This window comes from Orycteropus afer, unplaced genomic scaffold (assembly GCF_000298275.1).
Source record: "Orycteropus afer afer isolate SDZICR_OR568_19922 unplaced genomic scaffold, OryAfe1.0 scaffold00301, whole genome shotgun sequence".
In the NCBI taxonomy this organism is placed as follows: Eukaryota; Metazoa; Chordata; class Mammalia; order Tubulidentata; family Orycteropodidae; genus Orycteropus; species Orycteropus afer.
Window position 1 is genome coordinate 1,038,761 of NW_006921888.1, and position 14,631 is coordinate 1,053,391.

General features: G+C 32.2%; 1 protein-coding gene across 1 annotated transcript in view; it reads right to left on the bottom strand.

Annotated features, from left to right (window-relative positions):
• Positions 1-14,631, bottom strand: part of COL11A1 (collagen type XI alpha 1 chain) — a 316,494-nt gene that overhangs the window by 115,781 nt on the left and 186,082 nt on the right. The window contains exons 32-36 of the mRNA XM_007951592.2: positions 11,407-11,460; positions 11,225-11,269; positions 10,995-11,048; positions 10,836-10,880; positions 6,181-6,234 (exon numbers count right to left, since the gene is read on the bottom strand). Of these exons, the coding sequence (XP_007949783.1) occupies positions 6,181-6,234; positions 10,836-10,880; positions 10,995-11,048; positions 11,225-11,269; positions 11,407-11,460 (252 nt within the window). The remainder of the gene's footprint in view (positions 1-6,180; positions 6,235-10,835; positions 10,881-10,994; positions 11,049-11,224; positions 11,270-11,406; positions 11,461-14,631) is intronic.

The window sequence follows — 14,631 nt, forward strand, 5'->3', positions numbered from 1 at the left end:
CCACTCCTCGGAAGGTTGGGCAATCCTACTTTCGTAGTGATACTGCCTCGGAAACCCAAGGAGGGGTCGCTATGAGTCGGGTTTGACTCGATGGCACATAACAACAATTATGTTCTGTAAGATCACTATGAATCAGAATCAACCCTATGGCAGTAGGGTGTTTTTTTTTGTCATTTGGGGGGTTAGACTTCATTTAGTTACACCATTTTAAAAGCGCAAATAAAAACTAACTTCTGTGCTTTAACACTATTTGATACTGATAGAAATCAATGTGCTGTCATTTGGGGGTAGTAAGAAAAGTTTTACCTAAAAACATACAGGATGACAGTTAAAGATCATAAAAATGAATCTGGCTTCTTTCCATCATACTAAAATGAAGTGTTTTCCATCAGCAAAAGTCATTTCCATGTTTTCTAAAATATCTCTAAAGATAAAAGTCAAATATTTAATTATATTTGCTGATGTGAAAAGTATAGATTACACTTCTGTTGTAACATGTTATAATTCTTTAAAATCCTAATTTGGATCTAAATGATGTCATCCGGGGATTAATGCCACATGATTTTAATGGCTTTCTTAGACAGTCTGAGGGAGAGTGTTAAAGAACTACATAAAGATTTGTGTCATCATCATTTTTCTTGACTTAAGTATGTATTTTTAAAATTAAACAATTAACCCCAAATAATTTTACTAACCAATAAAATATAAAGAAGACTAACTATCAAAGAATTTTATGGCTTTTGCTTTAAGATAATAATTTTATTGATCAAAATAGACTGTCTCTTTGTTCTAATTGATAAAGGGTGGCAGGGACAAAATCTTCTAAATGAAGATGTGAATACACAGGCAAGGCAATCTGTGCAAAGACATTTATGAATAAATGCTACAGATGCTTTTTCATTTGCCATTGGCACAGAGTTTTCCATTTTTTTCCACTTCTATAAAAATGAATGTATCCCATAATACTCATGATATAAATCTTAATCACTTCAAACTAAAAATTTATCTTCAATGGGATGACTATATGCTTTAAAAATATGCGAACACTGACATGAGATTAACAGAATCAGAATGTGAACATTTCAAGCACTCTATCAATATGTGCATTTTATATGTGAAGCAGTGTCACTGTAACTGGAGATGATGCTGACTCATAGGGAAGCAGATCACCTAGGCTTTCTTCCAAGGTGCTCTGGGTAGACTTGAACTGACAACCTCTCAGGTGGCAGCTCAGCATGTCAGTCCTTCACCCATTCAGAAATCCCATTACACAGACACACGCACACACACACACATTTTCTCTTTTTTTCCTGATTTCAATGAAGGTGAACCCATTTGAAGGAACAGCTTAGTTCTATCTTTCCATACCCATTTCTTCTCTTTCAGAGTTGAAAGCATTTATTTCCTAAACTTCATAAAACTGTATGACAGAGAAATGACAGGTATTTTTGGTTTATGCTGTAATATTTCACTTGCCAGAGAAATAGAGTAAAATATTATTTGGTTTAGCAGTGAAAGGAATGCTCCTTAACAGTGTCGTGTCACTCAAACTAGACTGCACACTTCTCAAGTGTAAGTATTTATTATACTTCTTATGCTTCTTAGAGATATAATGCATGCATAAGCAATGCTTTAAAATGTGCTGAAAGACACATGAAAGAATAAACTGAAAAGTCTGAGGAAAAATAGGTCAGGTTGCTTTCTTTGACAATAAAATCATACTCCATGGTGGAAAAAAAGTTCTTAAAAATATTTACAAATATAAATGGTACAGTAATGTAAGTTTGTACATATCACTGGGTTTTATGCTGGTACACAATGATAGGTGCACATGTTACACAGAATTTCAAAATTCTCATGAAAATGCTTAAGGAAAAATTCTTAGGTGAATAATAATTATTAGAACTGTGTTTTCACTTCTCTGCAAAACTTTGTACAGATAGTCTGAATGTGACATTTGAAACATAACTGAGATAATGAGTGAGCAACATTATACACAAGTAGTATCAATACCATATTTATACTATTTTTATAGATCCTTTTAACACTATAACATGGATAATGATCTTTTCTTGATATTTTACAGTAATAATGCAAAACTTTTTAGTGTTAAAATAATTTTTTATGCACCATGTCAAAGGCAATTGCCTCAGCATTTCATAAAGTCAGTATTTCAGCTACACAATGAAACTCATGTTATTCACCATAAATAATTCATTTTTCAAAGGTGTGAGCTAAAGCCACATTTGAAACTTATCAGTGAAACAGAGGACTACTGGAAAGCAATAAAAATTAGTGAACATATTTATTTACTTATAAATTATTCTATAAGGTTTTTTTTCTTTAACTTCGTTTAACCAGAAATAACATTTAAAGCAGTTGGATATTTTGAGACTTTTTTTTGAACTGTTCCCTCATGAAAGATTTTATTAAGTATAATTTGATTAATTATAATTATATAAAGTAGAAAATTAGGCTATTTTGAAATAGTGGCATATAATAAAGGTCTAAAATAACATATTCATTCAAGGTGTATGTTGCTAGGGTTTTGTCAAAAATTTCAGCTCAAAATCAGTTTAAAACATTCGGTGAAACACACCTCATAACATGGATGAACCTAGAGGACATTATGCTGAGTGAAAATGATCAACCACAAAAGGACAAATATTGTGTGAATCTACTACTGCAAAAAAGTCAGGAGGACATCTACACACAGAAAGGACCATTCTTTAAGTGGGAGGGGAATGGAAGGTAAATCACAAACTAGAAGATAGACACGTCACTAATGTGAGTGAAGGGAAAGGCAATATACAATAAGTGGGAAGTCAGCACAAAATGATCATAGCAAAGGAAGATACTGGGAAGAGCACAGAGTTAAAGGCAACGAAGATAAATACTATCACATACACAATCTTGCAATAACAGTAATAACAACAATCTAGAAATGGATACAACAAATAGATAGCCAAGCTGAGCAGGTGTGGGAGGGTGAATGCACTATACTCATGAATATATATAGGTTTGACAGAGGGTATTTCTACATATGTTTTTATATGTGCTACAAATATATGCAAGGAGCACTTGTGATGCAGTGGTTAAAACACTCGGCTGCTGATCAAAAGGTGGACTGTTCAAAACCACCGGCTGGTCAGTGAGAGAAAGATGAGGCAGTCTGCTTCCACAAAGATTTACAGCCTTGGAAACCCTACGGGACCTTTCTACTCTGTCCTACAGGGTCACTATGAATCGGAATCAACTTGATGGCTGCGAGTTGGTTTGGCAAATATATCCACAAATATAGCAGAGCATACAGAGGACAAAGTTATGAAAACTACTTAGCCATAACCACACATCCAGATAAATGAGTTGTTAGGCCTATGGGCTCAGGACCATTGTCTCAGTGACACTAAAATCAATTGGCATAACATAGTCCAGAAAGACAATGCCCTATATCCTACTTTGATTGAGTAACTGTTGGGGTCTTAAAAGCTTGTAAGTGGTCATTTAAGGTGCAACTATTTTTCTCTCCCCATTTAGAGGAAATCAAAGACACAAGGAAATGATTGAATACTATTACATACACGATCTCGCAATAACAGAAATAATAATCTACAAATGGCTGAACAGTTGTGGAATGGTGAATGGACTATACTCATGAATATATATAGGTTTGACAGAGGGTATTTCTACGTATGTTTTTATATGTGCTACAAATATATCCAAGGAGCTCTAATGGACCATATGACTAATGGACCAAATGAACCCCAGCCTCCATGACCCTGAAAACAGAAAAATTGGACTGTGCCTGGATACCACTGCTGACTTCTCTGAAGGGGATCATGACAGGAGGTCCTGGATAGAGTGCAAGAAAAAGGTGGAACAAAACTCAAAATCATAAAAAAGACCAGGCTTATTGGTCTGACAGGGACTGGTGCAACCCCTGAGACTATAACCCTCAGATATCCTTCAAGCCTACAACTGAATTCAACTCAGTGTCTCAACTCTCAGCCAAATGATAGATGGTATAAAGTGAACAATAACACCAGGGAAGTAAACATATCTTAGAGCAATCAGCCTTACAAGTTCAAATGGACAGTATTTGCCCAGGGATAAAACCTTAGAGGCTGAAAGCATTAGGAAAGAAGGAGGAGTCAAAACTCTAAACACAGGGTGGGAGTAGGAAGAGTCCTGTTACATATAGAGAATTACAATCAATATCACAAAACAAAATGTGTCTGATGTGTTGAATGGAAAAGCAATTTGCTCTTTAAACTTTCATGCAAATCACAATAAAAAGGTTTTAAAAATTAAGTTTAAAAGATTTGATTTAAAAATGTATAATTGATGTGTTTCTAGATAAAAATAAATAAGATGTGAATTAAAAAAATAAGGATTTACTGGAAATTATTTTTTTTATTCCTGTGATGAAAAAAATATTAGATTCCTATAAGCATTAACTGCAAACCTTAATTACAATTAGTGTCCTGGAGAATAGAAATATTCAAATTACACTGGTTTTCTTTTCTGCCAAAATAATCTAGAACTTTGCTATTCAAAGTATGGCTCATGTACCAGATGCATTTTCATCACCTGGGTACTTGACAGTAATGTTGAATGTCAGGATCTACTGAATCAAAATCTACATTTGTAAGAAGATACTAAGGTGATTTGTATGCACTTTAAGTTTGGGTCATGTTGTCTAGTCAAGACTAGGTTAGTGTTTCAGAACTTTAGCATGCATTAGAACCACCTGGAACGTTTCTGGAAACATCGATTAGGTTCTTATTAGGTGGGGAGTGCTCGGAGGGTAAAGAAGACTGAATTAATAACACTATTCTAAGTGCTGCTGACATTGTAGGTCCAGGGACAACACTTTAAGAAATATTGCCCTAGATAGGATGATTCCAATCTAAGAAATGCAATAGGTTGTAAACAAATGAAAACTTTGAGCATGTCCTCTGTGCTCATGGATATTTAAGTATAAAATAAAGATTTTCAATTAATTTTTGAAGATATTTGATGAGCATATAAAAGAGCACTACTCTAAATAAAATTTATACAACGGAGATGATTCCAAAAGGTTTATAAGTAAATGTTCAGAAAACAATGCAATACAGAGAAGCAAAACAGAATAAAGAGGAAAAAAAAGTATCAGAATATTGGATGTTTTTCAGTTTTAGTATTGGTTTTATCAGTTTCTGTTGATTCTGACTCATAAAGACCCTATGTGTGTCACCGTAAAATTTGTGCTCTACAGGGTTTTCAATGGCTGATTTTTGGGAATTAGATTCCAGGCTTTTCTTCTAAGGCACCTCTGGATGGGCTCAAACATCCAACATTTTGTTAGCAGCCATGTTTATTAACTGCACCACCCAAGGACTCTAGGTTGTTTTTCTTGTTATGTGTTGTCGAGTCAGACCTGACTCATAGCAACCCCTCCTTGGGTTTCTGAGGCGGTATCACTACAGAAGTAGATTGCCCAACCTTCCTTCCAAGAAGTGGCTGTTGGGTTTGAACTACCAGGCTTCAAGTGCCTTAGGCACTATGCTACCAGAGCTTCCCAAGGACTCTATAGAAGGATTAATTAGGAAGTAATATATAAAGGGGGATATACCTGAGAACAGAAGATAAAGGGGAAATTCTGAGACATCAAGTCTTTAAAGTATGGAGGCACGGTGGTTAAAGCACAAGGCTGCTAACCAAAGGTCAGCAGTTGGAACCCACCAGCCCCTCCAAAGGAGAAAGAGTTGGCAGTCTGTTTCTATGAGATTTAAAGCCTTGGAAACCCTATGGGCAGTTCTACTCTTTCCTATGCAGTCACTATGAGTCAGAATCAACTCAATGGAGATGGGTTTGTTTTGGCTAATAAATATTAATGCCATAAATAATATTCATTATAGTAGAGGGGTGATTCAGTGAATGATATTCATGGTGTTCTAGTTTAATGTACTTTGAGGAATATTTAATAAAATATGATTAAATTATATTCAGAAATAATTGAAGAATTTCATAAATGGAAATATCTATACTATTTGGCATTCATTATTCCTTTCAATTTTGTGCCTATAGAGATTTTATCAATATTTATGTCTTAGACATGATTTAAAATGAAAAGTATCTTCTCAAAAATTTGAAAAGACTTAAAAATGAAGAAAGAAAAATAGAAACTATGACACTTACAGGAGGGCCTTTTGGTCCAGGGAATCCAACTGGACCCTGTGGTCCTTGGGGGCCCTGAAAATAAATAACAGTGGGGAAATTTAAGACTATGCTTTTACCAGGTACATCTCCAAACACTGAAGCTTATTTCTATTGATAAAATACAATGTAGCATATACCTCCTGCATCAATAGAACTATGGCAATGGACAAGATTACCAGTATTAATCCAGAAGCACAACAGGTATTTTTCACACTATTTGTTATGCAATATTCTTATGATGTCATAGCAATGTTCTTCAGTCAAAAATACCATAAATGTAGAGAATGATAAAATTGAATAGATCATATAGGTATCAAGGTCAGCAGTTTTTCTACTTTTAACATTAGCTCAAAAGCCAAAAAAGAAAAGTTATTTTTTAAATTAATTTTATAAAAGTTATGGCTTTAGTCACACAAAAATAAAGGGAAAAGAAATAAAACTATGAGAACACCTCAAAAAGAACATAGAGAATGTTTTTAATGGATCACTGTATTTTAAGATAAATTTATTTTTTGAGGATGTCAGTATCTAATATTATTCATATATAAATTTATTTTGTAGATAAGATAAAAAGGTCCTTATTGTGCAATTATTCTCATTAATATTCAGTCCAAATATACACTTATACTATTATTCTTGGCTTGATTCTTAATTAATTACATTATTTAGCTCTCATATTTACATATCTTTAAAATGAATAAAATAAGCCTTATTACAATATCTGTCTTGGTGACAGAACAAATGATTAGTAAAAGATAGTCTTTTAAATAAAGAGTTAATTTATTTTAAGAGGAAAACTATAAAATAGAAGACAAAAATAAAATATCTTAAATAATACAATTTCAATAGTATTATCTGATTTTTAATTAATAATAAATTTTACTGAAGTTAATCTTTAGTAGAATTTATTCATTTCAATTTATCAATTTAGCCTTCTCAAAGAAAATATCATTACCATTCAAGTCTAGTTCAGAAATAAGCATGTTATTGCTCTTCTTAGCATCTTATCTTAAAACTGGATAGAAATTTCAAAACTAGATAAAATACATAGTAAAAAAAAAAAACATAGATACCACATGCAATTAGCAACAACACTGGGAAATTTTTAGAAAATTATTAATTTGTATATTCTCATTTAACTATGAAACTATGATTCTCCAACATTTAGTATGATAACCTAAAAAAATAATAAAAATAAGTTCTTTAGGTTATGGTAGTAAATTTTTACTATTTTCTCAAAGCTTCATTTCTTTGTTTTATAAATTTTTGCTTTTTTAAAAATATGTAAATTAAAACAATGAAGAAATATTTTTAAATTTTATTTTTAATTTATTTTAAGAAAAAGAAGTTAAAATCACAAATTCAGAGAAAAAAGAAGTGTATTTTTCTTTATAAAAGTCCACAGATACTCCTTGATATGTTCTTTGTATTAAAATAAACAGTTTTCAGTTGAGGCAGAAAATGCATGAAGACTCACTGTAAAGACATTGTTGGGAACTTAATTTGGATAGTGAGATATAATACCAGGTTCAGTGAAATTTGAATTTCAATATGCAAGGAATAATTTTTACTATGTTTCAAATATTGCAAGTGACAGACTTATGGAAAAATTATTCATTTTTATCTGAAATTCAAATTTACCTGGGTATCTTGTTTGTTGCTTGTTTGTTTTGTTTTATTTTGTTTTTGCTAAACCTGGTAACTAACTAAAAATTCTAAGTCTTTAATAATGGACATCCATAATATGCAAATCATGAGTAGGAAAGATCAGATTTAACTGAAGTATCCTAACGTGTGCTATAAATTTTGTTATTGCTACTGTTAAAGAAGGAATCCACTGAAGAGCAAAATAGTTATTTCCATTTCTTATCAATGATTCTATAAATTTCTCTTCCTGATTTTTAGCTCACATATTTTGAAGAAAATATTTCTATGATACTACTTCTATTTTTCTTCTACAGTGTGCCTAAGATATAAATTAAAAAGTTTACAATACTTAGAGATTCTTGGCAGAAAATGAGGACATGTTAGGGGGAAAATGTCTCACCTACACAGAACATAGGAAATACATTCTTCCTATAATAGAAATTGAAAACATGTATAAATGTTTAATGAAAATAAATCTTTTCAGCTTTCTAAAATCAAAACAAAAAAACTTTACTGTGATCTTCAAAACGTTTTTCTCATTCTTGAAGTTTTATTTTCTTATTTGTTTTACACTTTATGAGTAGTCATGCTATTAGATCACACTATTGTATTCCAAAATAAAATGCAATTATCATCAAAAATATATTCACTTTTAAAGATATATTGTTAATCATTAAACTTTAATGAATAAGCAAAATATTTAAATGTATAAGGGTTTGTGCTTTAAAAACAAAACTAGTTGTGCTATAATTTGTTAACTACTACTCCATTTGATAATTCACTCATGTTAAATAATTTTAACTTCATCTTTTCATTAACATGATTTCAACAATAAAGTATTTCAGAGGTATATATTATTTATGAATTCAAAATACACAAGGTGGGCTGAATTTGGGAATAATTCATTTAGAATGAGAAATATTCATTAGATAATGTAATTGCTGTGTGATAGATTTTATATGTCCTTCTTGCCATGTCTTGTAATGCCCAACAAATGATAGAATGTTGTTGTTAGAGTTGTTGTTGTTGTCATAGAGTAAGACTATGCAAATAAGGTGCTTGTGGTTCACCAAGGGGATAGGAACAGTTTCCTAATAATAGAAATAAGGTATATGGCACATTTTTGATGATGGTACTATGCAAATAAGACATATGGAACCCTAATGAGGGGATTGATCAGTTTTTTCATCCCATTAGGTGTAAAAGATTGCCAATCCTGGAGCAGAGAGGTCACCTCAATACCATTAAGAAGCAGCTCTGGGGGTGGAGCATGTTCTTTCAATTTTGAGTCCATGTGCTTAAAACGTTCTAGACCCAGGAGACAGAAAGATCTGAGAACCTTCTAGACCCAGGTGACAGAAAGAGAGAGAGCTGTGACACCAGAGTCCTAGGTAAAACAGTGAGACACAGCAGCAGAACCAGGAGACCAGCAGGAGATCGTGTGGTGGGTTTCCCAGTCTGTGGAGTGAGGCAGGGACAGTGGGAGTGCTGGCTCCCTGAGAAAGAGAGATGAAAACCTTCAGGCAAGAGGCTTGTTTGTGAAGTAAGGTGCCTCTGAGCACTTGTTGACAGAGCTAAAGAGCTTTGTAATACTTAACTGAACAGTGCAGAAGGCAGGCCTAAGCAGAGGATTAGGGCTGAGAGAGAAGGCCTGTCCTCAGGATACTGAGAGAAATCTGTCCCAAGGGAGCCAAAAGGATCCCTGCATGGCCTCCAGAGGAGTTAAGAAAGTTGTCTTGTGCTGAAGAAGAGAGACTGCCTACATGCTTCTTGATCATAATCCTGAATTGTAGCCTATTCATCTTGATCCTGAGTTAGAAATAAACTCCATGAATGTCAGTACAGTCTGTGAGCTCTGTGTGGACACTGAAACAAATTATTGAACCCAGCAGAGAAATAATAGAGTATGAAGGGAGGGAAAGCTGGTGTCTGAATTGGTAAAAATGTTGGAGGGTAGAGTTATGTTTGACATCAGTTTCATAAGGCTCATCAGTCTTGGGCTGATGATCTTAATTATCTCTCCTCCATTTTGAGAAGTTTGACAAGGTCAGATGCTATGATGCCATTTTTTTTTTTTTTTTACAATAATCTTAATTAAATGAGTCAAAGGCTTAAAAGAACTCTAATTAAATATTCATTCTTGTGTCTTATCTTCCTACCTAACATTTGTTTCACAAATAAAAATAGTCACTAAAGTTTTACTCATTCTTCCTTACTCAAAAAAATATAAATATGTATATTTATATACATATTTATTTTAACACATGTAAACATATATATATAAACACATACATACTCATCCTCAGATTTAAGTTATGCATCAAAGTGAATTTTTCTTTTTATAAAGTATCTAATACAAATTTTGAAAAAAAATGTATAAATATATCTTAATATAAAGCTGTATAATACAGAAAAATAAAAAATATTAAGAAATTAGTCTAATTTGTTTGACAGTAATAAAGATTTTAATATTAAAATTCTTACAAGAGGGTAGCTTTTTAAAAATCTGGCTATGAAAATGATATATTTTGCCAAATAAGCCAAAGAAAAATCATGCTTGCTCATCTGTATTTTAGCTTTATTTTCTATCAATTGAAAATCAATTTACTAAATAGTTTTTCTATGTACTGGAATAGATGTTTTATCTTGATTTGAATGTATATCGATTGTGGTTTAGTGGCCACTGGTAGCTTGCATTTAACCAGCATAATGCTGCTTCTGGTTCCTTGAACAAAAGTAAATACCAATATGAATATTATATACACTCTAATTATGCACACTATTTCTCTCATTTCTATAATAAAATTAACACATAACAGATTAAGTATTTTCTTCAAAGAAATAAACAAGGATTATTTTAACTTTTACTAGGACTTTGTGGATGAATGTGTACATGTATTTATAGACAGATGTCCTTTTTCCCATAAATATAAACACTTGCAAAATAATAATTTTTGTTTTACATTATGTGGCTGTTTCATACGTACTCTTTCACCTGGAGGGCCAGGAGGGCCATCACCACCTGAGGTACCCTAGCAACAGCAAACAAAAAAAAGAAAAATAGATTTAGTACATTCTCACAGAACCCTTTATCTGGAAAAAGGAACTTACAGCAAAGCCCTAAATGGAATAAGTGCCAGCAATACCTTTGGACCAGGTTTACCAGTGGGGCCTCTTGCACCTCTTGAACCGCGAGGACCCTGCATATGAGAACAGAAGATAAAACTGGTCTAGTGCCAAGAAAATGCAAGGCACAGGATCAATGTTTATTTTGAAAAAAAAAAAAAAAAAAAAATATATATATATATATATATATATATATTGAATTACTAAATCGAAAATCAAAGTGCAAAGCATTTTAAATTAAGGCACCCACCGTTGGACCACGCTGACCCCGAGGGCCTGGTTTGCCAGCTACACCCTGCCAAAGAGATTTCAAACAGTTTCAGTACGCAACATGTTATTATAGTAAATTATCTGTCTAACGCTAAGAGATGGGTACTCATGCAAGGACATTTATGTAGATAGTCCAGAACAATGTACTTATATATATCATACCCTTGCACCTTTCTCTCCATTAGCACCTGGGAACCCAGGAAATCCAGTGGAACCCTATAATAATGACAATAATGATAACAAATATAAGGTAATTAATAGTTTCAGTGGCAAACTATAATTCTTGAGATGCAGTTAATGTAACACAACTGGTAATATTTGAATCAAATATATGTAATTCCCGAGTTACCATGCAACCTTGATTCATGTATGTATAAACAGACTTACCATGATATCTGACATCCTGAAAGCATTGAAAGCATATGAATTGATAAAACATATTTTAGTTTTCAACATTAAAAATTAAATAATTAACCAAATATTATAATTTCTCCTATTAGAAATTAGCAAACAAAGGACATTTTGTGTAAAAACATTTTTCTATTTATAATTCTGTATGTTTACTTTAACTTCAAAGAAAATCTTACTTTTCACAAATATCAAAAATCAAATATTAAAATAGAAATTTCATAAAATATATTTCCAGTATTAACTTACTGAATTTGTATATTTCTAACTTTTTTCAGGGGGCATTTGGATATTGAAATGTGATTAATTACTATGGAAATTCATATATGTATTGACATATATTACCTTCTACAGATTGAGGACAATAGCACACACCTTACAAGTGCTTTGGAATTTGTGGGCATTTGGGATAAAGGAAGGCAGGGTATGAGAATTATAATGATAGATATCAATACATAAAAATTATTTAGCAATGTGATAAGTACATTATTACATGCCTTATTTTATTCAATTGATAAATGGTCACATTTTTTAGATGGAAGGTAACAGAATCCCCAATAATCAAATTCCCCGATTTGGCCTTGTGCATATGTCTAGATTTTCTTCTGCTCATTGTCCTTTGATCATGACTGTGATTGGTTTGCTTCATCATTATGTCATGAATTAGAGCAAGTTGGGGTTCAAATTACTCAACTTACTATGAGACCCTAGGAAAAAAATAAGCAATCTTCTTTTTATACTTTCCCAATGTAGATTGAATGCATTTTTCCAATGTATGGATAAAATACAATGGCATGCAAAATATTTAACAGAGAGTAGCAGGCATTCAAATTTTATACACTTCCCCATACATTAATGGAGATATAAAAAGTCTTCTTTAATTTGGATACATTCTTTGCTTTTTCATTTAGTCACCTGCATTGAACTACCCATAGAGTAATGCTTCTCTAAGTGATGAATAGTTCCTCAATATTAAGATCATCTGGAGTGATTGCTGAAAATATAGATTGTCAACTTCCACTCCAGACTTACTGAAACAGACTTTCTGGTAGTGATGTCCAGGCAGCTGCATTTTTAACAACTCTCCCAGGTGACATATACTTTGAAGTTTGAGAAGCCCTAAAAATTGCATCTTTAGGAATTTACAGTTAGGGTAGAGTGCCATAGACTATTCATGACAGGCAGAAAGTAACTATTTGGTTTCTTTCCCCATTTGAGGGGAGTCAACATTACATATCTAGCAGCTGGCTTGATGCTGATTTATAATTCCTCCACAAGTGCTATTAAAGCAGGTTGGAAAAAGTGTCTATGAAGCCTTATTGGAAAGTTATGGTCAAAATAATAACTATAAGCTTATTGCACTACTAAGGTTCTTTTTATGACCCATTTTTTTTAACATACTCTGATTCAGGTCTAAATATATTCTTCAGGCTTCACTATACATGAGAACATTTGTTGAGATACAAAATAAAATACTGTGAAAAAAAAGTGTCTAAAAATTACATTTTCTGAAGACTTCAAAATTTCTTTCCTTTCTCTACAGAGTCAGATAGACTTAGATAGAGTATAACTATGTAACTATTCTAAGAATCTGACAGATGTGTATAATACAATATGGAAATCATTTAATTATATTAACTTTTATAGATTACTAATCAAATTTACAAAGTGACTCCATTTAAACAAACTGCTCTTATGCATCATTTTTTTATCATAAATATATTTTCTTAAATAGTTCTGCACTAAGAAATAGATACGAAACAGATAAAGGTGTTTAATCCATTAATTTTTTAATATAATAGCATATCATTTGTCTTGTTCCACATAAGCAGCTGTCAACAAAATATACAATTTCCATATACAATTATTACCTGTTTTTATATATGTATTAAAAAAGATTAAGAAAGAAAAGGTTAATGTGAAATTTTCTTAGTCAATAAATACAAATCTTTCAAAATCATTTAAAATGATGTTTTGAATATAAATATAAACATATCCAACTTTAAAATAGATTTCACTTTTTGAAATATCTATCATTTTATAATACATATGGTGGTGTTTGTTCCGAATAGCCACATGGCTTACATTACCAATAAGACATAAAAATAATGTCTAATTTTAGTCCTTACATTGCTTCAAAGAGATTAGCAGCCAGATTTCACTTTCAGTACAATAAATATTTAAATCTATTTGAAAGTCATTGGCATCCATGAAGCAATAAATGTAGAGCTTTCTTTCATCTTTGATGGATGTGCCTATCAATTTCTGTTGCTTAGAACTGAGAAATCTAAAAGTTCTTTGATCAGAGAAAATAAAGTTCTAAAAAAGCAGTATGAAAAACATAAAGACAAAAATTTCGACATTAAGGTTAAAGGGTAAAGAAAAATGCTACATTCTTCTAGGAAGAAACATTTCACTTTAGTCATCCTATTGCATTTTGTTAATAAAGTGAACTCAAGGAATCAGAGAACTTAGGAAAAATAGAAAAAGATCAGAATGTAAAACAAACTCATGAAAGAAAAGTGTACTTATTCAAGTAATATTAGGACAATTTTCTATGTTTTAAAATCACACTAAAGCAACACCAAAAGCAAATACAAATTAGTAAGTAGATCAAGAATTCATGAAAGAATCTAAGGATAGTGTAAGGTCTTGGGTCTAGCAGTGACTGGCTTCATTTACTTAAAATATTTGTGAAAATGCTTGAGGTTTCAAAGGAAAGTAACTGGGTGGGCAGTGCAGTATATCAAAGATAATATTTAAAATGATCTTTTCTAATTCATGTTCTGAATGTAGCCAGAAAAATTTGAATGAGGCCAACATTATTTTTGAATCACAAATTAAATGACTTATTTGGCAAGCACTCAAAATGTATTTACCTTCTACTAAGGCACTTGACTGCTAACCAGAAGGCTGGCAGTTCAAACCCACCAGCCACTCCTCGGAAGGAAGGTTGGGCAATCCTACTTCCGTAGTGAT